The sequence below is a fragment of the Oncorhynchus masou genome, chromosome 18, assembly GCF_036934945.1.
Source record: "Oncorhynchus masou masou isolate Uvic2021 chromosome 18, UVic_Omas_1.1, whole genome shotgun sequence".
Classification (NCBI taxonomy): Eukaryota; Metazoa; Chordata; class Actinopteri; order Salmoniformes; family Salmonidae; genus Oncorhynchus; species Oncorhynchus masou.
In genome coordinates, this window is record NC_088229.1 from 60,830,104 (window position 1) to 60,855,511 (window position 25,408).

Sequence of the window (25,408 nt, forward strand, 5' to 3'; positions counted from 1 at the left end):
CAAATGCCCAAAACATAATTTGGATTTTTAGCTCTGTGGAAGAGGGGGCGGGGCAGCCTCTGCCTTGTTTATAATCTCCACCCCTGTGGGTTGAACCCTACAACTATTATCTGTCACCCACTCCAGCCTGCCGTCTGACACCCTCCCCCTGCACACACACCTACGTGCAGCACATACACACACACCCTGTCCCACAACTGCCACTATCTGTCTTTCATATCAGTCCCAGTGCCTCTGTCTGTATCCCCCTCAGCCAGCTGCCCCTGTCTGTCTATCAAGTCAAAGGATGTTGGCCCAAGATACTGATCTCATGTCAGTTTTAACCCCCCCCCATCCCTTAATGTTTAAGGTTAGAATTCAGGATGTATAAGCTAATCCTGGATCTGTACACAAGAACAAGATATAACCAGATCTTATTGTCTATCTACCCTACATACATTGACACCCACTGACTAGGCACCCCTTCATATATAACCCCAACATATATAACCCCTAGGCACCCTCTCTCTAACCCCCACACCATCTCTGTTGTTTGGGATAAAAGGTCCCTTATTACTTCATGTGATTTGAGGCTCCGTTTTGCCTTGGGGGCCTTGCTGCAATGTTGTTGAAAAATGTGAAACAATTTGTGTACTGTTGCAGAGTGGTAGAAGAGACAGTTTCCTAAGGCTTTTGCTTATTTCTCTATTCATCACTGTTTTCAATAGTATAAAATAAAAGAGGAAAACAGACAGACAGACAGACAGACAGACAGACAGACAGACAGACAGAGACAGACAGACAGACAGACAGAACATGGTGCCAAGTGTTCCTACCCTGCTCTGCATAATGTACCTAGGGAAGAGGCTCTGCAGCACGTCCCATATGCCCTTGTCACACACACACACACACACACACACACACACACACACACACACACACACACACACACACACAGCAACAATCAGCAGGGAATATCCTCTGAGTTCAAGGTTGGGTTTGCTTCCACGGTTCCCATCACAGAGGGAGAAAGGTTGGGGGACAGGGTGTGTGCGGATGTGGATGAGGTAATGTATGTGTGCTTGCAATACTCAATTGTCTCTGTAGTGCAATATATTACTATAGATTACTTTATACTGCTTGCTTGTGTGTGTGTGTGTGTGTGTGTGTGTGTGTGTGTGTGTGTGTGTGTGTGTGTGTGTGTGGCTAGCTGTGACCTATAATGACCACTAGAAAGTAATCAGGATAGTGTCAATGTGCCCCCCAGCTGGACATCAAATACACCAGGACAACTGATACACACACACACACACACACCACTCTCTTTACTTTTCAACCTCACCAACTGGTCTTAGGTCAACTATGTAAATTCCTCATAATGGTTAGGGTCCCCAGTGGGAGTATAGAAATCCAACCCCAAGTCAGTTGTCCGGGGGTGAATGTTAATGGGGTGGCTTAGATATTACTGCACTGTTAGGAACACTAGCTAGGAACACTTCGTTACACCCGCAGTAACATCTGCTAAATATGTGCATGTGACCAATACAATTTGATTTGATTGTGATTTGTTGTCTAACAAGTCTCTATCTGGAATACCAGGGGTTCTGTCAAGTGGCAGGATCACTACGTTACCGTACGGCTGTTGGGGGGGGATGTAGTGACGAGTCAGTTAAAAACAACGAAAAAAGGCATCTGTGTGTCTCTTTGCCAGGTGACTTGTTTACCTCATGACGGGCACATTCAGGCTTAGGGCTATAGCGGAGGGAACAGTGATTCTATGTCCTCCTGCATAGTGTAATGCAACTGGAGTAGGCTGGGCAGTGTGTGTGTGGCACGTGGTTCAGGAGTACACACACACACACACACACACAGGTTTTCTCTCTCTGCCTTAAGGTGGTGATGACACTGAGATGTACATACTTACACACTAATATCAGGCTAGACTGTAAACTCTCCTTCCAGACTCATATTAAGCATCTCCAATCCAAAACTAAATTTAGACAAAGCCTCCTTCACTCACGCGCCAAACATACCCTCGTAAAACTGACCATCTTACCGATCCTCGACTTCGGCGATGTCATTTACAAAATAGCCTCCACCACTCTACTCAGCAAACTGGATGCAGTCTATCACAGTGCCATCCGTTTTTGTCACCAAAGTCCCATATACCACTGCGACCTGTATGCTCTCGTCTGCTGGCTCTCTCATATTCGTTGCCAAACCCACTGGCTCCAGGTCATCTATAAGTCTTTGCTAGGTAAAGCTCCGCCTTATCTCAGCACACTGGTCATCCCCAAATGCAACACCTCCTTTGGCTGCCTTTCCTTCCAGCTCTCTGCTGCCAATGACTGGAACGAATTGCAAAAATCACTGAAGTTGGAGACTTTTATCTCCCTCACTCAGCTATCTGAGCAGTTTACCGATTGCTGCAGCTGTACACAGCCCATCTGTAAATAGCCCATCCAACTACCTACTTCATCCCCATATTGTTTTTATTTACTTTTTTTGCTCTTTTGCACACCAGTATTTCTACTTGCACATCATCATCTGCACATCTATCACTCCAGTGTTAATTTGCTAAATTGTAATTACTTCGCTACTTTGGCCTATTTATTGCCTTACCTCCATACTTCATTTTCACACACTGTATATTGATTTTTCTATTGTGTTATTGGCTGTACTTTTGTTTATCCTGTGTGTAACTCTGGGTTGTTGTTTGTGTCACACTGCTTTGCTTTATCTTGGCCAGGTCACAGTTGTAAATGAGAACTTGTTCTCAACTGGCCTACCTGGTTAAATAAAAGTTAAATAAAAAATACAAAAATAAAAGTATGGTCTATAAAGCCCTTAGTAGTGGAGCCTCATTGCATTGATTAACATCACTTTCACCAACTGCAAAAAGGCGAGTCAGGGTGAATTATACACCAACTTGGAAAGGAGTTTTAGGAGACTTCCACTGATTGCACTGCAGCAGATCGAGCATCCGCAGTTCTTCAAGCTCCGAACAAGTCGACAGCCCTAGATCTCTCTGTCAAGTTCCTCTTTACAGTTCAACCTATTTCACTCCGTCACATCAACTACACATTAAACCTCAGACGTCCTTGATCTAAACTTCCCTCTCTTCCTCCATCAAGAGCTTCTTCTCCCTCTCTCTCCTCCTTTTTAACCGAGCAATTCTCCTCCCTCAGCTCCTCCCTTTTGTCATCCCCCCCCCAAATAAAGAACTGAGAGACGTCAATCAAATTGGTGGGAACTAAAAGACTAAATAAATAGAGGGATGTTTAATTGATACAGAGGCTGCCCCACGCGCCAACATCACAAGTTCACTCGTTTTTCTTTCTCATGCGTTTTAAAGTTGGCATTTTATAGTATGCCAATTAAAGTGCAGCTCGGGAGCGAGCCCAGATTCTCAAGCCCCAATTAAAAGTTGGAGGGTTGATTTGTCAGGGAAACAGATCAGGCCATGTGAGTGAGAGTGACTGAAGAAATGGCCGGGCCCACATTGTTTAGAGATGTATTCAACACACACACACACACACACACATGCATATTGACGTCACACACACATACATTCACATTCCTTCACACTTCTCACATAAGCTGCTGCTACTCTCTGTTTATTATCTATGCATAGTCACTTTACCCCTACCTACATGTACATATTGCCTCAATTACTAACCCATACCCCTGCACATCGACTCGGTACCGGTACCGCCTGTATAAAGCCTTGTTATTTTTTTCCTTTAATTTATTTAGCCAATTTCACTTACTTACTTTTTAAAAACTCTGCATTGCTGGTTAGGGGCTCGTAAGTGAGCATTTCAAGGTTATATTCGGCATGTATGAGACTGTCACGCCTGCTCCCGCTTCCCCTCTCTGATGCATGAGGGCGCCAGGCTGCCATTCATTACTCACACCTGTCACCATCATTACGCGCACCAGCACTCTCTGGACTTACCTGGACTCCTTCACGTTGTTGATTGCCCCTACTATATCTGTTTGTTCCTCAGTTTGTTCCCCGTCAGCATTATTGTCGTCATGTCGTTTTGTTCCTCCCGCCCAGACCCTGTTCTTGTTTTGTTTGATGTCCATTTTCCATTAAATGTTCACTCCCTGTACTTGCTTCTCATCTCCAGCGTTGTCCTTAGTGCCATAAAATGGGATTTGATTATTCTCAAGTAATCATCCCCCACTTGACTAGATCCATACTGTAACTGTCTGCACATTCAGTATATACCTATGTTTCTTGTTACATGTGCTAGTCACGCTTGCCAGACTCAGAGATACAGCGTCTGTGACAAAAGATTATGTGTATATACACGCACACATTTTCGCTCACACTCACGCATGTAAGCACACAGCACACAAATGCAGTACAAGCACAAAAAATGCACACAAACACACAAAACAACCCACCTCACTCACACACATACACACACACACACACACATACTTGCATAAGCCACCTGAAACCCTTAAAGTGGAACAGACAGCATTTTAGCAACATGAAATTTTATTAAAATCTCTTCATATACACCCCCAGGAAGAAGAAGAAAATTCTATAAGAATATAAAGTTGGAAAACGGCTGTGTGTTTGGACAATTAATAGAAATTACAGTAAACAAAACTGAATAAAAACATCTGTCTTGTCCAGGACCGGTGTCTACGGAGCCAATCAGAGCTACAGTTGGCCTATTATGCAAACAAGATGAGCTCAAATTTAACAAGGGAACGTAAGATAAACCCTCTCAAACTTTTTCAGCTCGTTGGCCATCACAATTGCACTGATAAACGATGGAGAATAGTAGCCTGCTCGTCCTTCCGCAGTTTGCCTACCAATGCATGCTGGTCCCAACGCACGTTTTGACAGTTGAATGGGATCTTGCCTGCCTGCTAAATACATTTGATTGACAACTAAGAGATATAGTAACTGTGGATAACAGTCGTTAAAGTTCAGCATAGCTAGCTAGCGAGAAAAATGATTCACATTTCTTGCTTGCTAACTGAATTACACCTGTCTCTCCAGCTGTAGCCACTGAAAAACGATATGAGGAGAAAAATTTGCATTTTTAGGGACAGATATAGCCTATTTGTTTTTACCAAAAAACGTGCAAAATCTGAAATATCACATTTACACAAGTAATCAGACCCTTCACTCAGTACTTTCTTGAAGCATCTTTGGCAGCGGTTACAGCCTTGAGGCTTCTTGGGTGCAAGCTTGGCACACCTGTATTTGGAGAGTTTCTCCCATTCTTCTCTGCAGATCCTCTCAAGCTCTGTCAGGTTGGATGGGGAGTGTCGCTGTACAGCTATTTCCAGGTCTCTCCAGAGATAGATCGGGTTCAAGTCCGGGCTCTGTCTGGGCCACTGAAGTGTATTCAGAGACTTGTCCCGAAGCCACTCCTGTGTTGTCTTGGATGTGTGCTTAGGGTCGTTATCCTGTTGGAAGGTGAACCTTCAACCCAGTCTGAGGTCCTGAGCCCAGCCTAAAACCCCAAAAAGCAAGAAATGCCAATGTAGAAGCACAGTGGCTAGGAAAAACTCCCTAAAAAGGCAGGAACCTAGGAAGAAACCTAGAGAGGAACCAGGCTCTGAGGGGTGGCCAGTCCTCTTCTAGCTGTGCCGGGTGGAGATGATAACAGTACTAGTCTCCTAGTCCCTGCCACTGAAAAACATCCCCACAGCATGATGCTGCCATCACCATGCTTCACCGTAGGGATGGTACCAGGATTCCTCCAGATGTGACGCTTGGCATTCAGGCCAAAGTGTTCGATCTTGGTTTCATCAGACCAGAGAATCATGTTTTTCATGGTCTGTGAGTCTTTAGGTGCCTTTTGGCAAACTCCAAGTGGGATTTCATGTACCTTTTACTGAGCAGTGGCTTCCGTCTGGCCACTCTACCATAAAGGCCTGATTATGGAGTACTGCAGAGATGGTTGTCCTTCTGGAAGTTTCTTCCATCTCCACAGAGGAACTCTAAAGCTCTGTCAGTGACAATCCCCTGATTGCTCAGTTTGGCTGTGCGACCAGCTTTAGAAAGAGTCTTGGTGGTTCCAAACTTCTTCCATTTAAGAATTCTTGGGGACCTTGAATGCTGCAGAAATGTTGTGCCTCGACACAATCCTGTCTAGGTGCTCTACGAACAATTCCTTTGACCTCATGGCTTGGTTTTTGCTCTGACATGCACTGTTAACTGTGGGACCTTATATAGACAGGTGTGTGCCTTTCCAAATCATGTCCAATCAATTGAATTTACCACAGGTGGACTCCAATCAGGTTGTAGAAAATCTCAAGGATGATTAATGGAAACAGGATGCACCTGAGCTCAATGTCGAGTCGCATAGCAAAGGGTCTGAATACTTATGCAAATAAGGTATTTCTGTTTTTTATTTTTAATAAATTTGCTAAGATTTAAAAAAAAAACTATTTTCGCTTTGACATTATGGAGTATTGTGTGTACATTTATGAGGATTTTTATTTATTTAATCCATTTTAGAATAAGGCTGTAAGGTAACAAAATGTGGAAGAAGGCAGATGGTCTGAAAGCTTTTCGAAGGCACTGTATGCACACAGGATGCTTTGTATAGCATTTTAACATATTAAAACAAAAGAAAAGATAAATACTATTTGTCCAGCCTTTGCTGCGGTGCTTGCAGATGCCCATAATATGCTCCAACCCTAATCAAAAAGTATTTAATAACTCCAAATAACAAAATCAGAGCTATAACTTAAAACATGATTTGCCTTTGTTTGCAACTGCATGGGTCACTGTTGCGGTTGAATGCAGCATTGCTGTATGGCGCACTCAAAATGTCTTGTAGTTGAGTAGCCAGCCTAGGCTACTGCTCAAATGTTGCTTGTCAAGCTTTAAAAACCAAAGCCAGACTGCACATTTTAAGTAGCCGAGCTAGGATTGTAGCTTGTGTCTGTACACTTCCCCTCTGCTGCGCGCTGTAAACGGGACACATAGAAGCAGCGCAATTGAAGTTGAATTCACAGATGAGAGCACGTCAGACTGTCATTTTATAAAGAATGTGACTCAACTGTTGACTCCTTTATACTCAGGCCTTGTATTTGACATGTGCGCTAGCATATTAGCCATGTTATGACTTAGTTATTAAAGTTGTACATTTTTTTCCAAAATATTGAGTTATGTTCCAGACCAGCTGTGATTTACAACCTGATAGCAATATGTTTTGGACAACCAAGAAATGTCTTGGTGTATTATATAAATCATTCATTGTACTGCATACATCTATTCTGCCCACAAGGCCTTACAGTACATCATGGAATTTTGAGTCAAACATAACCTATTTTTAAAACCAGTTATAAAGTTGGTTTTGTAGCACAAACGAGGAATTTGATATTTTTGACTGATATGATTGTCTGTTTGTATTGTCTGTATTGTACTGCAAAGTAGGTCAAACGCTGTCCGTTCCACCTTAAATGTATTATTCAGTGTTTTCTTTTCCCTTTCCTGTTATTGGTTTGTAAGCCCGAAAAACTAAGTTCATTTTCTCTCCTCAGGCCAACCAACTGTGATCTAATTAAAGTTCCCTATTTACCTCTGTCTCCCTCTCTCTTTGTTCCCATTCTCTCCTGTTTCTCTTCTCTCTCCTTTACTGCACTTTCAGAGGAAAGTATAGATTTACTGTGTGCTGTACTCTGTCTTTTGAAAGCCTCTCCCCGTGCTCCATCTTGCTTTTCTTCTTGACTACCATAATCTTATCATCTCTCTCTCTCTCTCTCAAGAACCCTATGTAATAATAAAACATGCTTTAGTAGGGGTGGGCTGTTTGATAGTCTGTATGGGGTTGACCTTGGCTATAGGGAGACAGCATACGCATGGATATCTGAGTAGGTGCAGGCAAGGCCACAGCACTGATGAGGCTAGATATGAGCTAGCGGTCGGTCGGGCATAGAGTGAAAATGGGACATCGCACATAGACAGAAGAACATTTCTCTATCTAATCTAATCTATTGGACCGTATTGGAGATTTAACCAATTTTAAATCGTTCTTGAACTTCAAGATGTGGTTGCATTGTTTTTCTCCATTTGACTGTAACACAATGAGTCCCTTTAGCCTCTGTCTGTTTTATTGCCGCGGACAAATTGTTCCAACGGGTACATGCAGAAGCAGCACAGGGATATTATGACATTTTAATCCTGCCAATGTTACAATGATAACTATACTACTGGAAAAGGAGTGTGTGTGTGTGTGTGTGTGTGTGTGTGTGTGTGTGTGTGTGTGTGTGTGTGTGTGTGTGTGTGTGTGTGTGTGTGTCTCGTGTTAGCAGCTCTGAACCAGCACATGCCGTGTGAGGTGATAGGCCAGCTGAGCTCTAATATTTGTTCTTATTAACAGTCCACCGTAGTATTACAAGAACCACTGCATCACATTATGGTACATTGGACTAGAATGCCTTGAAATGTCCTTGAACTCGCTGTAGAATATGAAATATATATTATGTCCACGGGGGTCTGGCTAGTCCTGCATCCCACCTCTGCACGATAACCTTGATAATAAATGGCTAGATAGACTGCTGTATTATGGTCAGCTATTAGCGTTATCTATCAGGGTCAGGACATCACTGTAGGAGGCCGACCACTTCTCGAACATACACCCCTCCCTTTTTTCCCCCATGATGCTGTGCGGCTGGTATGCGTTTGTCTCAAGTTCCTCTTATCACGGAGCGTGTTCAAGCTGTAAATAGATTGAGAGAGGCTGTTAATGCCGCGGTGCAACATTTGTTTAACATAGTAAATGGTGAAGTTGTCTAGTAAAACTCACACCTGTGCATCAGTCGACATCTTGTAAATCGTTAAGTGTGACACGGAGGCTGGGGTTACGTACACACGCCTTGATTCATGGGTTTGGGCTTTTGACCTCGAAGAGGGAAATGTCGAAATAAATCAATGATCATTTTTGTCTGTAATTTTACAATGAAGAAGATTCATACACAAGCAAATTATTTTCCATGGAAAATATTCAGCCACTCTTGGAGGAAAACGGAATACATGAAAGACACAATAGGTTTCACTTTCTTACCTTAAAATGACACGAGAACCCGGCTTTAAAGCGTGCTGTGAAATAGAACACAGTAAGCTTGGTGAAGCAATATAGTCCATTACACCGTTGACATCGCAGCATTTCAACTCGCACTATTATGTGGCAATTACGCGGTGCCACTGTTATATTAGCGATTGCTGACAACAATCTCGTGCTCGCAATCGTTCCATCCCTCTGTTTGGGATTGGAAAGGCGTTGAACGAGGGATTAGAGAAGGAAGAATAGAGCTGAGGAAGGAGCGGTCAAAAAGGTTGAATAAGTCGCTTGTGTGTGTATATGTAAATGTGTGTGTGTTTGTCAGAAACTCTTGGAAAGCCCTGTCGTCGTGTGGCCAGGAGTCAGGGGTCACGCATGTTAGGCCAACGTGTGAGACCTTCTCACACGATGCGGTTGGAAAGGTTGCATAAACAATGTGGCCAATGCAACATATGGAAGACCACTCTCTGGCAAGTCTGTTACGGTCTGAACCCTACGGAAACACGAGGACATGTCATCTCAAATCATGGTAGTTCTAGTCCGTTCTATTTAGGTACAGGAGGGAGACAGAGAAAAAGGAACGAGAATCCTTGTATCCACTTGTTGATTGGCAATCAATGATATTCCCTCTGTTCTATTCTCGCTTCTCTCCCATGACAATAACCTATCCATCTAATGCTAACGAAATGTGCGCTTTAAGCTAAGCTAACGGAAGGTATATATTTAGCCAAGCTAACGGAATGTATACATTTAGCCAAGCTAACGGAATGTATACAATTAGCCAAGCTAACGGAATGTATATATTAAGCCAAGCTAACGGAATGTATACATTTAGCCAAGCTAACGGAATGTATACATTAAGCCAAGCTAACGGAATGTATACATTTAGCCAAGCTAACTGAATGTATACATGGAGGTCATACTAACCAAACGTATGGAAGTCGCTTACTGTATATGGAAGTCATGCTAACTGATTGTTTACGTGGAGTTCTTGCTAACTGAATATATCATATTCTCTCATTGATAGATCTTGTCCGGTCCAGTCCATTCGTCAGTCCTAGGGCCAGCACAGGGGGGTCGCTCCGGAGGCTAGAGCCCGCCCGGACCGGGACCCTGTGATGTCGCACTGACTGACCCCCCTACCTGCGAATGACCAGCGAGCGTCCGAGGGTGGGGCCCGCCTCAGTCTCGCATGATTGGCTGTTGGATGGAATTAAGGTGAATGGAACACATGCCCAAGGAGCAGGACCCTAGCCTATCAGAGGGAGAAGAGAAACGGTGAGTCCTGCCCCCCACTTCCTGGTCTCAACCATACAGGCTATAACCCTGCCGCTAACATCACACAGTGGATAGGGATCACATGGTCTTATGGGTTAGGGGTCTTCTGGGGAAAGTGTTGAATTACTGGGTTTTACCCTTTTGTTTTGAAAGTCTGCTCTCTGCTCCCTCTCTCGCTGTGCTTCTCTTTCTTTTCTCTCATCCATCTCTCTTCGCTCTTTCTCTCTCTCTCTCTTCCCTTTCTCCCTCTCTTTCTTGCTCTTCGTTCTCTCCCTCTCTTTACTCTCTCCCTCTCTTTCTCTCACTTTCCTCTCTCTTTCTCGCCCTTCCCTCTCCCTCTTTCTCTCTTTCCTCTCTCTCTCTCTTTCCTCTCTCCCTCTCTTTCCCTCTCTTTCCTCTCTCCCTCGCTCTTTCCTCTTTCGCTCTCTTTCCTCTTTCCCTCTCTTTCCTCTTTGTCTACTGCCTGCAAGTTGAAACAGCTCAAAAAAAGTGATCTCGTTTTCGAAGAAACCTAAAAACTAGTCCTCCAGGTTTCCCGACCCTGAACACGTGTGAGTGTGTAACTTACTAACTGCACTGCTCGGAGCCAGTCCACCAGACACAAACACAGGCCGTTCCCTTGTCATCATTCATTAGAACACAACATCAGTGAAATGGAAGCTCCTCTGTCTCAACCAGTCAGGCTGTGTCAGAGTGGAACGAGGACTTTTATCAAAGAGCAACCTCCTCCTGCTCAAAGAGCACAACTATCAGTCAGTCTGATTTGCCTCGGAGAGAGAGAGCGAGAGAGAGAGAGAGAGAGAGAGAGCAGCCTGGCTAGGGTAGAATGATACCACATTCTGGTAGCATAGCCTATGGTTTTATATGGTTGATAGTGGTGGTGTTTGTGTTCTGTTACAGTGGTGCGTGTGTCTACATTATTTATGCATACTGATGTGTGTTTGAGAGCGGTTGGATACAATAAGTGCATCAAAGTCTGTGTTTGCTTGTGTGGGTGTTTATTTGCTTGTGCTTGCCCTTGTGTGTGTATGCTACATTGTGCTTGTGTGCGTTGTGTGTCGTGGTTGTGACACGTGGGCCACGGAGAGGGTCTCCGGCTCCCTGGAATGCTGTGTCAAATTCCCCGGCGCTGAGCCCTTTGGCATATTACCCGCAAATGAAAGGCGCAAATGAAAGGAAAGCCACAGGAGCCAGACAACATTTCTCAGCCGCGATGGACCCCTGTCAGTAGATTAGCAGTTGGGCTTGTGCGTGCGTGTGTGTAGTGAAGGCTCAGGGCTAAATTAAGCCTGCTGTCACTGTGTCAATTAAAGACAGGGAGGAATTAAAGAGCTCGATCCTGTTTTGGACTGTTTGCTAATCACATTGGAGTTGATTGAACTGTTTGATACTGTAGTGAATGTGATTAAAGCTCTCCTTCACCGTGTTGTCCTTGCGAACCTTTTGAGGTGAAACTGCCGATAGTTGAACCAAATGACAGATGTATACATTTGTTTTCTTACCTTGAAAGCAGTCTGTGAACAAGGAAATGACTTTAGCCTAGCAACTGTGGATTGCAGTCACTCCTGCTGTTCAGGTAAGGCAACAAATATCTGAATACGCAACTTTTCTGAACTGTCCCTTTTAACGTCACTGTTCGGATGAGAGTAGATGAAAGTAATACAGGGCTGGTGCAGGGAAGTCTCCCGCTTCTTCTCTTGCACTTGCTCGAGGCAGGAATAAAACGAGAGACGCACAGTAATTTCATGTCTTGTGGTGCTGTGGTTGCTGATGGTAGCAAATGGCTTAGCACCAGCTTTCTTTGTTTCCTTAGTGTTCTCAACCTTGCCAAAAAAGCCACTGCCCGATCTTATTCTACTTATGTAGGCAATGGTTTGCCGAGCGCTATTTGGCAACACCGTTGTTGTTGTTGCAACGAAGTCACTGCAATTGGATGATCAAATCTGTTCTAATTGCTGATAAGATGGTGGAAATGGAAGTGGTGTAGAGAACAGAGACGGGCTGGATTATTCTCTTACAGCTGTTGTGCCCATATCCGTTATCAAACGCACACGCTCATCCTCTCTATTCAGATAAGGTTTGCAGTGTGAAACCGACAGGCTTCACTATCGAATGAGAGATCCGTACAAACAGGGTATTTATTTTCCCTTTCCGACATTGTACACCTTGTATTTTGACTTCTTGAATTTCTCCAGCCTCTGTGACTCTTAATTCAATTTCCATACCAAACAATGCCATTTCTGTCATGCAATTGCGGTCACTGCTCACTGGGCACACGCTGGTTGAACCAATGTGGGATAGACGATTTTGGCCCAATTTATGCTTTCCCTTCCTCTCATGACATCAATATTGCTTTTACGACTTCCTTGTGTCATATGGAAGATGAATAGCAGTGGATGTGATATGCCCAGCTTCATTATGAAACAGTATGAGAAGCAACAATGCCTGTAGTACACTATTGTCATCTTGTTACGCATTCATTGGACATGTGAGACAAACAATGTTTTGATTTCCTTTTGGCAGGGACCTCTATCACAGCCAGAAGTATAATTGCTTGTAATTACTGACCTGAGAAAGAAAGAGAGAGAGAGGTGTGTGTGTGTGCATGGCACTAATTTCTATCTATGATTTCACTGGCATTATTTGTAAATAACCTGTCTAGCAAACAAGACTTTACACGCCTGAAATCCAATGCAAATCTGGTTTTAGTATGCGCAATTCACTGGGAACAATAAGCTACTGTGTAGTACTGGACCTAAATGTAGGGCCCGACGTCCTGCATAGGCTGGTGGGGTATAGATTGAAGTCAGGCTTCTATTAAAGGTACACGACTTGTTTACTTTAGTATTTCAGTCCCTGAAGACTTTAGTCACATGATAGGGCTACTTCATAAAAAGACACCTGAGCCAGTTTTAAAGGGGTCCGTCAATGTAATGTCTTTGATATTTCTGCATTCGAGCATTGACAATTTCTGTTTTGCCTCGTAAATGTTGGGTCGTCGAAAATTAGCTACGTTTCTAAATCTCTTTAAGTAAGTCGCCCTCATTTCAAGTCATTGCGCTTTCGGCTCTGTTGCTGAAGTACAGAAATAGACTCGCCTTGTGGTCAGAGCCTGCCTGATAGCTACCTGTTAGTTGCCATATCAACCCACCATCAATCATCCCAAAACCCGTTGTCAGACCCTCAGGTGGAGAGGCTGTCCCACGTCCAATCAGAGAGCAGGGGCGGGGCTAGAGGGAGAGAGAGAGAGAGAGAGAGAGAGAGAGAAGGGGTTTATTTAGAGAAATGAGAGGGAGAGAGAGAGTCTTTTCAGAGCTAAAACATGGCTGGCAGCAGGTTCACTGTACAGTAGATGTCTCTCCAATTTGCCAGCTGTTTGAGAGGCCAGCCACTCTTCTCGCAATGCATATTCTACACTCACACTGCGTTATAAGGTCAGAAATGTTTTTTTTTTCACATTTTGGACTGTCACTTTTGGACTGTCACTAATTGCATTGTGCCTGTGTTGTTTTTGAGGGATGGTATATTGCTACAGTAATGTTGCTTGCTTTGATTTTTGAGCAGAAAATCAAACCTTGGGGAATCAAATTTTATGGAATCAAACCTTTGGGAATCAAATCTTAGGGAATCAAACCTTGGGGAATCAAACTTTGATTTTGCTATCTGATTCACACAACTATGTGCTGGAACTTGTAAGATCATATTGCAGTTAAAAATGTTTTTTTTAATGAATTAGTCCTGTTGTACAGTATGTTTCTGCAAAAGTGCTATGTGCTGTAATTCCCGAGCAGTGTGGCACAGTTTAAAACCTGCTCGACCGCCACGCAGCCAACTCCTTACATAATTGTACCCAAATGAAGCATTGTTTTCATAAGATAGGGGCACTTCAAAAAGCTTCCCTTTAGCTCTGCGACGTACCATACGTACATACAAATTCACAACAAAATGTTTCCTCAGCTTCTGGCGTTGGGTATTAGCTAACCTAATGGAGCAGGTCCTGACGAGAAGGAAAACAAACTGTCAGGGGAGGTTCTCGTCTGCACTGTTGAACCAATCCAGTAAATGTGGAGGAGGAGTTAGATGTCTCCTTATTAACGTCCGACAATGGAAGTCACTTCACAGGCTTCATTTCCATTTCCCCTGTTTCCGACCCACAGAGGGTGGATATTATGCCCGATATTATGCCCGGGACGATACCAGTTTCGCGATACTTAGTTTCCCAGCGGAGATGGACCATGGTGGGTCATATGACTCAGGTCTAGCTGGCTGAGCGCATGCTGGGTTTTTGGGGGCTACGGGCTTCGTCGTTGGTCTGTCCGTCCGTAGGCCCGGGACGATACCAGTATTGTGATACTCGTTAGTATTGTGGCAAGGAAACAAAACACAAAGCGGATTTAACTTCTTTAGGAAAACCGCACTAATGTTGAAAACAAACATCGTTATGTTGTCATCCAGTCGCATGTATTTATTTTCCAAGCTATAGCTCTCAGTATTTTAATTACAGCAGGTTTTTAAAGGACCAAATAGTTTGTCCGCTTCGTGAGTTCATTTTTGCCATGTACCAAGTATCGCAATATTTTTTCCATCAAAACACTAGTGGGTATTAGCCTACACTGCAACCAAGCAAACTGCAAATGGCTCCTTGAATTGAGTTCCTAAAAGGCACTTGCCCCCCCCCACTTGGCCTCCCTCCATTTGAGTGTGAAATAATTGATGTTTTTTGTTGTTGTGGTGAAAAGCAGTGCACAGAGTAGGTTTTTCCTTCTATTTCACTCTCGCCTCAGCAGAAGACTTGAACTGTGTGTGAAGCTCTGAAGGCATCTTTTTATAGCCGGCACAACAGAGAGTTGAGAGGGGGCTGGACGCTAGGTTTAGGCTAGCCACTTCTGAGGGCTCCGCTAGGGTTTTCAGCATATTCATCTCTGTCGGGTCGGCTGTGATGGTGGAGGTTGTGTTTTCATTCAAGTTATTTCTGAATTGATTGCCTGTGAGGGTGATTTAGATATGGAGGCTTGGCAGGCGGCAATAGTATACCTTTATTCTATTTCTCTATAAAACATTTAAGAGTTGCCTTTAATACCTTTAGTTCAATACTTTAAAGGGGCTATCTGCAGTTGCTATCCATTTTTGGACGTATAAATGAATGATGTGTACCCATTTATTCTTGAATAATATACCCTGTCAGAACCCCAAATATAAGCTTGTTTTAGTCCAATGTTTGTAAAAAAAAAAGTTAAAATAAACCAACACTGTATAGCCTCAAAACATGGTTAAACTGCCATTTTGATATAATGGATGGTCAGTCCTTGCATCCATGGCGCTGTCTAAGAATTTGAGAGTGGTTACATTTCTCCAGCCCCATCCCTCAGCTATTCACCAAAACAGTGTTAGTATTTGAACTGGAAGATTGCCCCTTTAAGGCTTGATTAGGCTCACTGTGGCACCCACGTTACTATCATTGAAAACAACTCATCCCAATTAGGAAGCCAGTGAAACAACCACTTATGTCCTTAGGATTCCCTTAGCAACGATCGCTATTTACTGAGAGCAGAGAGGGAGAGAGAGTTCAGACAAACGAGTGTCCAAATTCACTTTAGTAAGCTATATCAGGTTTTATACACTTTTATGGAGACCCACTCCCCTAGCAGACCTGGAGCTGGCATTAAAGAGCTTCTCATGGTGCAAGAAGCTGAAGTGCTCAGGAGTGTCTGGAGGGCTGCAGAGGGACTGTAGGGAAACATTAGTGTTGACGTCTGATAGATCCTACAGCGTTACTTATTAGTGCACTCTCTCCCAGGCTAAGTGTGCTAAGTTCTCCTGTTACAGAGGTGTGTGTGTGTGTGTGTGTGTGTGTGTGTGTGTGTGTGTGTGTGTGTGTGTGTGTGTGTGTGTGTGTGTGTGTGTGTGTGTGTGTGTGTGTGTGTGTGTGTGTGTGTGTGTGTGTGTGTGTGTGTGTGTGTGTGTGAACGACCGTTCGGTTCGGACTATATTTTTGGCCGATATAGTCCTTTCCTTCAAATAAAGGTTAAATAAATAAATAGTTCCTAGTCTATTGACTATCGGCACAGCCGAGGTCCCCTTTATAGCTCGAGCGCCCTGTGCCTCTCCGGTGAAACTTTTTCTACACCAGTTTTACTCACTTATTGCTCTGAGCCAATGGCTGCATCTCTGGCTCGTGCCTCACTAATTCTGTACATAATGAAGACACTTGAATAATGCGACACTGCATTTTAAAACAGTTCATTTGTTTTCTGTTAGGCAAAACGATGTCCATACAGGCTACAACACTTTACAAAGCCAGAAGATACCGGTAACATGCTAGCTAGCTATCTCTATAATAAACAACATTCACGGAAAGCTAACCTTCCCAGCTAGCTTACAGCTAAAGCTAACAAATTTTAACCAAAAACCGTATAAAAGAAGAGGTTTTCTACTTCTATGCAAATGTTGTTGGTCAGTAGGATAATGTAAGATTGTTTCCATACACACACAATTTACCCAGTTTATCAATAGAGATTTACCATTCAAATAAATGATTACCATTATGTAGTTATGGTAGGTAAAACAAAGTCAAATTGATTGTATGATTCTATTATTGATTCATTAATGCCTACATGGCCGCCTGGGAAATGTTGACATTTTTTAAATGTAATGATATTGAAAATCGTAGGTGTGTATTTGTGTGTTGCCGACTATGTGCGTGTTTGCGCATTGGTGTATGTGTGTGTGGTTGTTGTTCTTGCTTTCCCCTCCAATGTAAATTGAAGTGGAAGGGCAGACATTTTCTCCACCCCCTTAACTAGAGCACTGCTACAGTCCTGAAAGGTTCCAGTTGGAGAACTGACAGGTTGAAACATGCAAAGAAGTGGGGGGCGCTCAATCAACGTGAGTCGAGGTGCAACCCAAAAATGAAATCCCCATTGAAGGGCTGAAACGTTAATCTTTTAACCTTGCTTAAATAAAACGATACATTTTTATGGTGAGCGAGCGTTGCGCCTTTTCCGTTTCAAGGATAAAATGTGCAGACATGCCCTCCACTCTGCCTGTGTTTTAAATTCCTGCTTCCTCCTTTACACATACACTCTCTCTCCCCCTCTCTCTCTCTCTCTCTCTCTCTCTCTCTCTCTCTTCTCATTCTGCAGGTGGATCGATGGCCCGAAAAGGAAAAGAAAGAGCAGCTCATGTTCGGTGAAGAGCATGTCTGGTAGGTACAGTTACGGTAGACTTACAGCCATTTGCAAACAAAGACACTATGTAAGCAATGTACTGTTAGGTTCGATTTTTCCAGCCTCAGAGTCTCCAACTCTGCAAAAACTCAAACCTGAATTGTGTTCCCAACCTGTCGCCTGGTTTGTACGTTGTGTGCTTGTGTGGGAAACACAGATGTCACAGCTCATAATTCACTGGCACCTTTTACATTTTGAGTATGTATTTATCACCTATGAGGAGAAACAAGGGAGCCTGAGCCACATCTTTCAGCGGTAAACAAGAGCCGGCCGCTCTGCTATCTTTCTTCCTGCAGTAGACTACAGTCTCTGATTGACATCTTAAAGTGCCAGGAGTTGAAAGAGAGAGCAAGAAAAACAGTTTAGAGGAATCTGTGTCATCTGCCGAGATGCTAGAAAACATCTGCGCTTGTCATCTCCTGAACGCCAACTGGGCAGATAGGGCTGTGACGATACTAGTATTGCAATATTTTTTCCATGAAGAAAAAAAAAAGCAAACACGAAGCATACAGTACCAATCTTTTTGGTCCTTTTGAAAACCTGCTGTATGTAAAATATTGTGTGCTATAGCTTGGAAAATAAATGTTTCCAACATTAGGGCTGTTTTCCTAAAGAAGTGAAATCCGCCTCTTGTTTTGTTTCCTTGCCACGATACTCATCCCGGGCCTATGGACGGACAGACCAATGAGGAAGCCCGTAGCCCCCAACAACCCACCTTGCTCTCAGCCAGCTAGACCTGAATCATGTGACCCACCATGGTCCATCTCCGCTGGGAAACTATGTCTGAGCCGGACTTTGAGGGGTGGTGGGGCATAGTGCAGGTTCTTATTGCCTAAGTGCTATTGGCACATGGCATGGCACCCTCAACCTTTTTCAATAGGGTTTTATCATCTGAAGAACCCACGAAGGAAACATGTAAAAGTATATTTTTAAAGGATTTAGAGAAGTGGTTTGTCCCCAAAACAGTATGTCAGTAAATACAGTATGTCATTTTGCCTGAATTTGATTTTGAAAGACTTTATTTCATCTAAATGTATTTAAATAAAGTGGAGTGTTTTTCTATGAAGAGAGCATTGACTCTTCCATTTTGCATTCATTGAAAATAGATTTAAATGTCACTTTTCTTTTCTAAACAGAAATGAAGGGATACGGACAGACTGGATCAGAGAATACAGGTCAGTTACATACATCCTTTTGGGTCAGAGCATTTCAACAGATGGGACTGTACATCAATTGAGCTATTGGAGCAATAGCAGGGGGTGTGGGCTTCAGCAGCACAATTGATTTTGGCTCTGGTTCCTATCAAAACCCCCACAGACTGGCTTGTGAGACTGGGCATCCCTACCCTGTCCGGTACTGCCTTGTCCCTGTCCAGTGTCCACTCCTCTGCCTCTGAGAGAGCCAGACTGACACTTGTAAGACTGTACTCAGTGTGGTCCCGACACACACACACATAAAACACCTTTTTACTTTCTCTAGGGAGAGCCGGGACTAAAGTAACACGGGGCGAAATTAACACACCCATTTTCTCAGATAACACAGACGCTAGAATGACTTAGTGAAGTCAGCACAGTCCTAATGTGGAGGATGACCCCTCCCCCCTCCCTGCCCAATCCAATCATGTTTCGCAGAGTTATCAACAAAAAGTGGTTTTGAGCGATGTAAGTAAAAATAACTGACCCGGAAGTGTTTTTTGGTTGTACAGTTGTGTTTAGTTGTTTTTAGGCTCCAAACTTATTTTTTCTTAACCCATCTAGTGACTAAATGACAGCATAGGTTTCAAGTATCATGCTAGTTGGGGCGGCAGGTAGCCCAGTGGTTAGAGTGGTGAGCCAGTAACCAAAAGGTTGCTAGATCAAATCCCTGAGCAGAGGTAACAATCTGGTAAATATATGTCGTTCTGCCCCTGAACAAGGCAGTTAACCCACTGTTCCCAGGCTGTCATTGTAAATAAGAATTTGTTCTTAACCGACTTGCCTAGTTAAACAAAGGTAACATAAAATAGTTGGTCTTGGGAGTTAGCCTGGGAGAAGTTATAGGAGAGCTGGGTGAGACAAAACCCCTCACTATGGTCATTGGTGGCACTAATTGCAGTGTTTGTCTACATAACCTGGTTCAAGTATTCATGACATTACCCTGAAGAAAGGCACAGTGATGCCCAAACGTTGGGGATTAACCCAGTAAATTGCTGGGAGTTTATATATGGAGTGTGTGCCTCTTTATTTTGACAGTTTATTCGCTGTTAGTCAGCACCTCCACACACAATCGTTTTTCCAGGTGTGCGCCAGCTCATGTTTTTTATGAGACAAAAATAAAAGAATGGAAACTGATGACCTGAAATAAAATAAAATAAACGTTTAGGCACGGGCCATTGTCTCTCCTACTTCATCTCGTTTTTATAATGTTAGTATAATATCAATATGAATGTTATGTAAAAAATTATGGAATTATATATGACATTATGAGAATTATGAGAATTATGCCTTAATCAATTGACTTGATGGATCATCTTCTCACATAAGCTTTTATTGAGGGGTTAGTGGTTAGAAACATGTATCTTTATGATTCTGGGGGCCAATTACCTTCTGTCAAGCTATGGGAATGTGACGAGCATGATGAGTTTGCCGTTTGTGAAGAGAATAAAGACGTCCATTCTATCAAGACACGAGGAGAGCGCATGACAAGGACAGCTGGAGCGTGCCTGATTGGTAGGGAGAAGTATGAAGAGTAAAGTATGGTTAATTTAGCTATTATGTCATCCAGTTTAGTCCGATTTTAATATTGTAAGGCTAAATATTGTGGTTTGCGTAACATTGCGATGTTCTAACCTACAGCATTAGTTATTCAAATCGACAAAAACATGAAATGAGGTCTGATGGTATATTTGTTGAAAGTGACGAGCATTACAAGGCAGAAACATGGAGATAAGACAGATATTGTGCACTCCTCGCCAGTTGTTACTTCCATCCCAAGGCTGTGTTACTCCCGCCCCGCCGGCAGGTACAAAAGTAACGTTGCGGTAGTTCTGTTCTCTGTCTATTTCATTTCAACTCACTGACCCTAGAAATGAAATGACAGTTGCTAATGGCAGAGGACATATATAAGTTGTTTGTCATAAAATAGGTTCCCTCTAGCTCTATCGATCTCAGGGGGAAAAAGAAGGGGGAAAAAGTGTTACTTTCGTCCCACACACACACACACACATTCCTACACCATGCAGCAATGCAGAGAGAGGAACCCACACAGACAGACAGCGCTTCTTGGCTCCCTAAACTGCGTCCAAGGATCTTTCATTGGCAGTGTATGTGTTTGTGTAACGCGTAAACCTTCTCCCCCAGTCTCACAACTATAGATTTTATTTAATGCGTGTCTATGCGCTCCCTCACTAAATCTCAATGTTCTGTATGGAAAAATTACTTTTTCCCCGAGGTGGCTGGTGAAGACTAGAAAGCACTGGGCTGAATAAGGGAGGAGAAAGAGAGAGGAAGGAGAAAGAAAGAGGAAGGAGATAGAGGCTGGGTAGTGAATGTTTTTTTGTGGGGGGATTTCTACTCAGCAGCGAGGCAGACTTTATTGCTTTGGAGTGGCTCTCAAAATGAAGGGTACTTGTTGGAGTCTCTCTGCCCAAGTACAATTGCTCAAACGAGGAGATGTATTTACGGACCTACACCTCCATTACAGGCCAGGAAAAGACAGACAGTACAGAATAGGATAACCTCTCTCTCAGGCGAACAGACGCACACACACATTTACACACACACACACACACACACACACACACACACACACACACACACACACACACACACACACACACACACACACACACACACAGTCACACACTCATCTCTAGTGGTTTGTTTCCTGACTCTCATGTGATGGGGTCCGTAGGCCAAGGTCTTAGGATAAGATCATTACTTTTTTTCTTTGACTGTCTTCTATTGTATCTGTTTGGACCAGGCTTGGGGTCAATTCCATTTCAAAGCCAGTCATTTCAGAAAGTTAACCAAATTCCAATTCCACATTTTCCTAATTGAAAAGAAGTGGAATTGTAATTTCAGTGTACTTCCTGAACTATCTGGAATTGAAATAGAATTGACGCAAACCTGGTTTATATATTGGGAGATATCTATTACACATATCTTGAGACCTCTGATGTGTACAGCATCAGTACTACGTGGCAATAGAGTGGACTTCAGGACCTGACGTCATACTCTCTCCTTCTCCACCTCTGTGTGTTGCAGGGTACATCCCCAGCTACCTGGAGAAGGATGAACCGTGTGTGGTGTGTGGAGACAAGGCCACTGGCTACCATTACCGCTGCATCACCTGTGAGGGCTGCAAGGTGAGACACACAGGGCATGCGTTTCCTATAGGCCACCACTTTTGGATGGATCCTGCACCTTTTCTTTTTACTTCAAGCACTGGGTCACTTGTGGGGAAAGTTGGGACAAGGTCAGGAGACACTAAATACAAAGCTCAGGTGTGGGAAGAGTTCATCTCAACATTAACCACAAATTAACAAGGGTATTCACCTGCATTTGCCTTGAATTCGGGCAAGTAAGGATACTTTTGTACTGTGCACACACTCACGCTCTACCTCACTCACGCTCTACCTCACTCATGCTCTACCTCACTCGCTACCTCACTCACGCTCTACCTCACTCGCTATCTCTCTCACTCACTACCTCACTCTCTCACGCTCTCACTCGCTACCTCACGCTCTCACTCGCTACCTCACTCTCTCACTCGCTAACTCACTTACGCTGTACCTCACTCACTCACGCGCCACCTCACTCACTCGCTCCCTCACTCACCCGCTAACCTACTTACGCTGTACCTCACTCTCTCACTCGCTACCTCACTCACATGCCACCTCACTCACACGCCACCTCACTCACTCGCTAACTCACTTACGCTGTACCTCACTCACATGCGACCCCATTCACTCACCAACTCACTCACACGATACGTCACTCACTCGCTACCTTACTCACTCTCTACCTCACTCACTCGCTAACTCCCTTTGACAGGCAAATTTAAGTAAGTGCCTTAGTGAGCAAGTGGGTGTGTGACAGACACACACATACGCAGTGTAACAGCTTCCACAATATTGACAGTATGTCATCTGTTTGCCTCACTGTAGTCCAAGTGACAGCCTGACAACCTCCCTCTGCTTTCCAACTTCAGATCCTTCTCTATCTCTCTATTCTCCCGCTCTGTCTATCTGTCTCTCTCAACTTTCAACTCAATTCAAAGGGCTTTATTGGCATAGGAAACATGTGTTTACATTGCCAAAGCAAGTGAAATAGGTAATAAACAAAAGTTAAATAAAAAATTAACAGTTAACATTTCACTCACAAAAGTCCAAAGGAATAGAGACATTTCAAATATCATATTATGGATATATACAGTGTTGTAACGATGTGCAAATAGTTAAAGTACAGAAGGGTAAATAAATCAACATAAATATGGGCTGTATTTATTTACAATTATGTTTTTTCTTCATTGGTTGCCCTTTTCTTGTGGGAACAGGGGAAATATGTGTCTCTATTATGGTAATACATTTGGCAAGAGGTTAGGAAGTGCAGCTCAGTTTCCACTTAATTTTGTAGGCAGTCTGCACATAGGCCGACCTGGCTCTCAAGAGAAGATGGCGGGATCTCTCAATAGCAAGGCTATGCTTAATTTTGTGTCAGTCACTCTGCCACTGTGTACTCTCTGTTTAGGGCCAAATAGCATTCTTGTTTGCTCTATTTTTTTTGTTACCTTTTTGTTTTCTCAAGATTTGGTTAGGTCGAATTGTGTTGCTGTCCTGTGTGTGTTTTTTTTTAACCAGTGTTAACTGCACACTTGTTGTTTGTGTTCATGGATTTCATAATGTTGTTTGTTTTTCTCCCAACACCTAATAGCCTATTTGAATTTGCAGTCAGTATATTTTAACATTTCATCAACACCACAGGCCTTTTTGGGTTGAAGGGTTTGTATTTTGTCCTGTAGTTCATTCAATGTAATTGGAGAATCCAGTGGGTTCTGGTAGTCTTTGATAGGGATTTTAAGATTTGTGTTTGATCATGTATATGTTTTCGCTGTTTGTTCTTTGTTATAGAGCCAAAAAGATTGGAGAAGTGGTTTATCCATACAGCTCTGTTTTGGATAGATAACATGTTGTTTGTTTGGTGTTTTCCAATTTTCCCAGAAGTGGTTAGATTCTATGGATTCTTCAATTACATTGAGCTGATTTCTGACATGCTGTAACTTCTTTTTCCGTAGTGTATTTCTGTATTGTTTTAGTGATTCACCATAGTGAAGGCGTAGGCTCAGGTTTTCTGGGTCTCTTATGTTTTTGGTTGAATAGGTTTCTCAATTTCTTTCTTAGGTTTTTGCATTCTTCATCAAACCATTTGTCATTGTCCATTTGTCATAATTTTCTTAGGTTGTCTGCTTGAAATGTTTTTTTGATTTGATAGGGAAGCTGAGAGGTCAAATAAACTGTTTAGTTTTTCTACTGCCAAGTTTACACCTTCACTATTGCAGTGAAATGTTTTGTTCAGGAAGTTGTCTAGGAGAGATTGTTGTTGCCCCCCAAAAAATGTGTAGGTTTTTACACTACTTTCCTTCCATCTGTAGCATTTGTTAATATCCGTCCATCCAGACCAACAGAGATGGCCGCCTCGCTTCACATCCTCAGGAAACTATGCACTATTTAGTTTATTTATTTATTATTTCTTACATTGTTACATTGTTACCCAAGGAAATCTTAAGTTTTATTACATACAGTCGGGAGGAACTATTGGATATAAGAGCAACGTCAACATTACGACCAGGAATACGACTTTCCCGAAGCGGATCCTCTCTTTGGTCCACCACCCAGGACAATGGATTGGATCCCAGCCGGCGACCCAAAACAACGGCGCTGCAGGAGGGGCAGAAGAAGCGGTCTTCTGGTCAGGCTCCGTAGACAGGAACATCGCTCACCGCTCCCGAGTTTACTACTCACCAACATCCAGTCTCTTGAGAACAAGTTAGACGAAATCCGAGCAAGGGTTGCCTTCCAGAGAGACATCCGAGATTGTAACGTTCTTTGTTTCACGGAAACGTGGCTCACTCGAGACATTCTATTGGAGTCGGTACAGCCACCTGGTTTCTTCACGCATCGCGCCGACAGAAACAATCATCTCTCTGTTAAGAAGAAGGGTGGGGTGGTATGCCCTATGATTGACGAGACGGGCTGTGATCATGACAACATACAGGAACTCAAGTCCTTTTGCTCAGCTGACCTAGAATTCCTTACAATCAAATGTCGACCGCATTATCTACCAAGAGAATTCTCTTCGATTATAATCACAGCCGTATATATCCCCCCCAAGCAGACACATCGATGGCCCTGAATGAACTTCATTGGACTCTATATAAACTGGAAACCACATATCCTGAGGCTGCATTCATTGTAGCTGGGGATTTTAACAAGGCTAATCTGAAACCATGACTCCCTAAATTGAATCAGCATATCGAATGCGCGACCCGGGCGGAGAAAATCCTGGACCATTGTTACTCTAACTTCCGCGACACATACAAAGCCCTGCCCCGCCCTCCTTTTGGAAAATAGACTCCATTTTGTTGCACCCAGCCTATAGACCGAAACTAAAACAGGAAACGCCCGTGGTCAGGTCTGTTCTACGCTGGTGCAACCAATCTGATTCCACGCTTCAAGATTGCTTAGATCACGTGGACTGGGATAGGGTCCGCATAGCGTCGGACAATAACATTGATGAATACGCTGATTCGGTGAGCGAGTTTATTAGCAAGTGCATCGGTGATGTTGTACCCACAGCAACTATTAAAACCTTCCCAACCAGAAACCGTGGATTGATGGCA

The 25,408-nt window shown here is 43.3% G+C and overlaps 1 protein-coding gene across 4 annotated transcripts in view; it reads left to right on the top strand.

Moving 5' to 3' along the window:
• LOC135505040 (thyroid hormone receptor alpha-like) overlaps positions 1–25,408 on the top strand; it is a 155,853-nt gene that overhangs the window by 107,938 nt on the left and 22,507 nt on the right. For 2 of the 4 annotated variants that reach the window (XM_064924062.1, XM_064924063.1), the window contains 4 exons: positions 10,054–10,304; positions 17,447–17,508; positions 18,667–18,705; positions 21,775–21,875. In XM_064924062.1, coding sequence (XP_064780134.1) covers positions 10,249–10,304; positions 17,447–17,508; positions 18,667–18,705; positions 21,775–21,875 — 258 coding nt within the window. In that variant the 5' untranslated portion in view covers positions 10,054–10,248. Of the gene's footprint in view, positions 1–10,053; positions 10,305–13,573; positions 13,739–17,446; positions 17,509–18,666; positions 18,706–21,774; positions 21,876–25,408 lie in introns of those variants that run through there. The other 2 variants (XM_064924060.1, XM_064924064.1) reach the window with 1 other exon arrangement.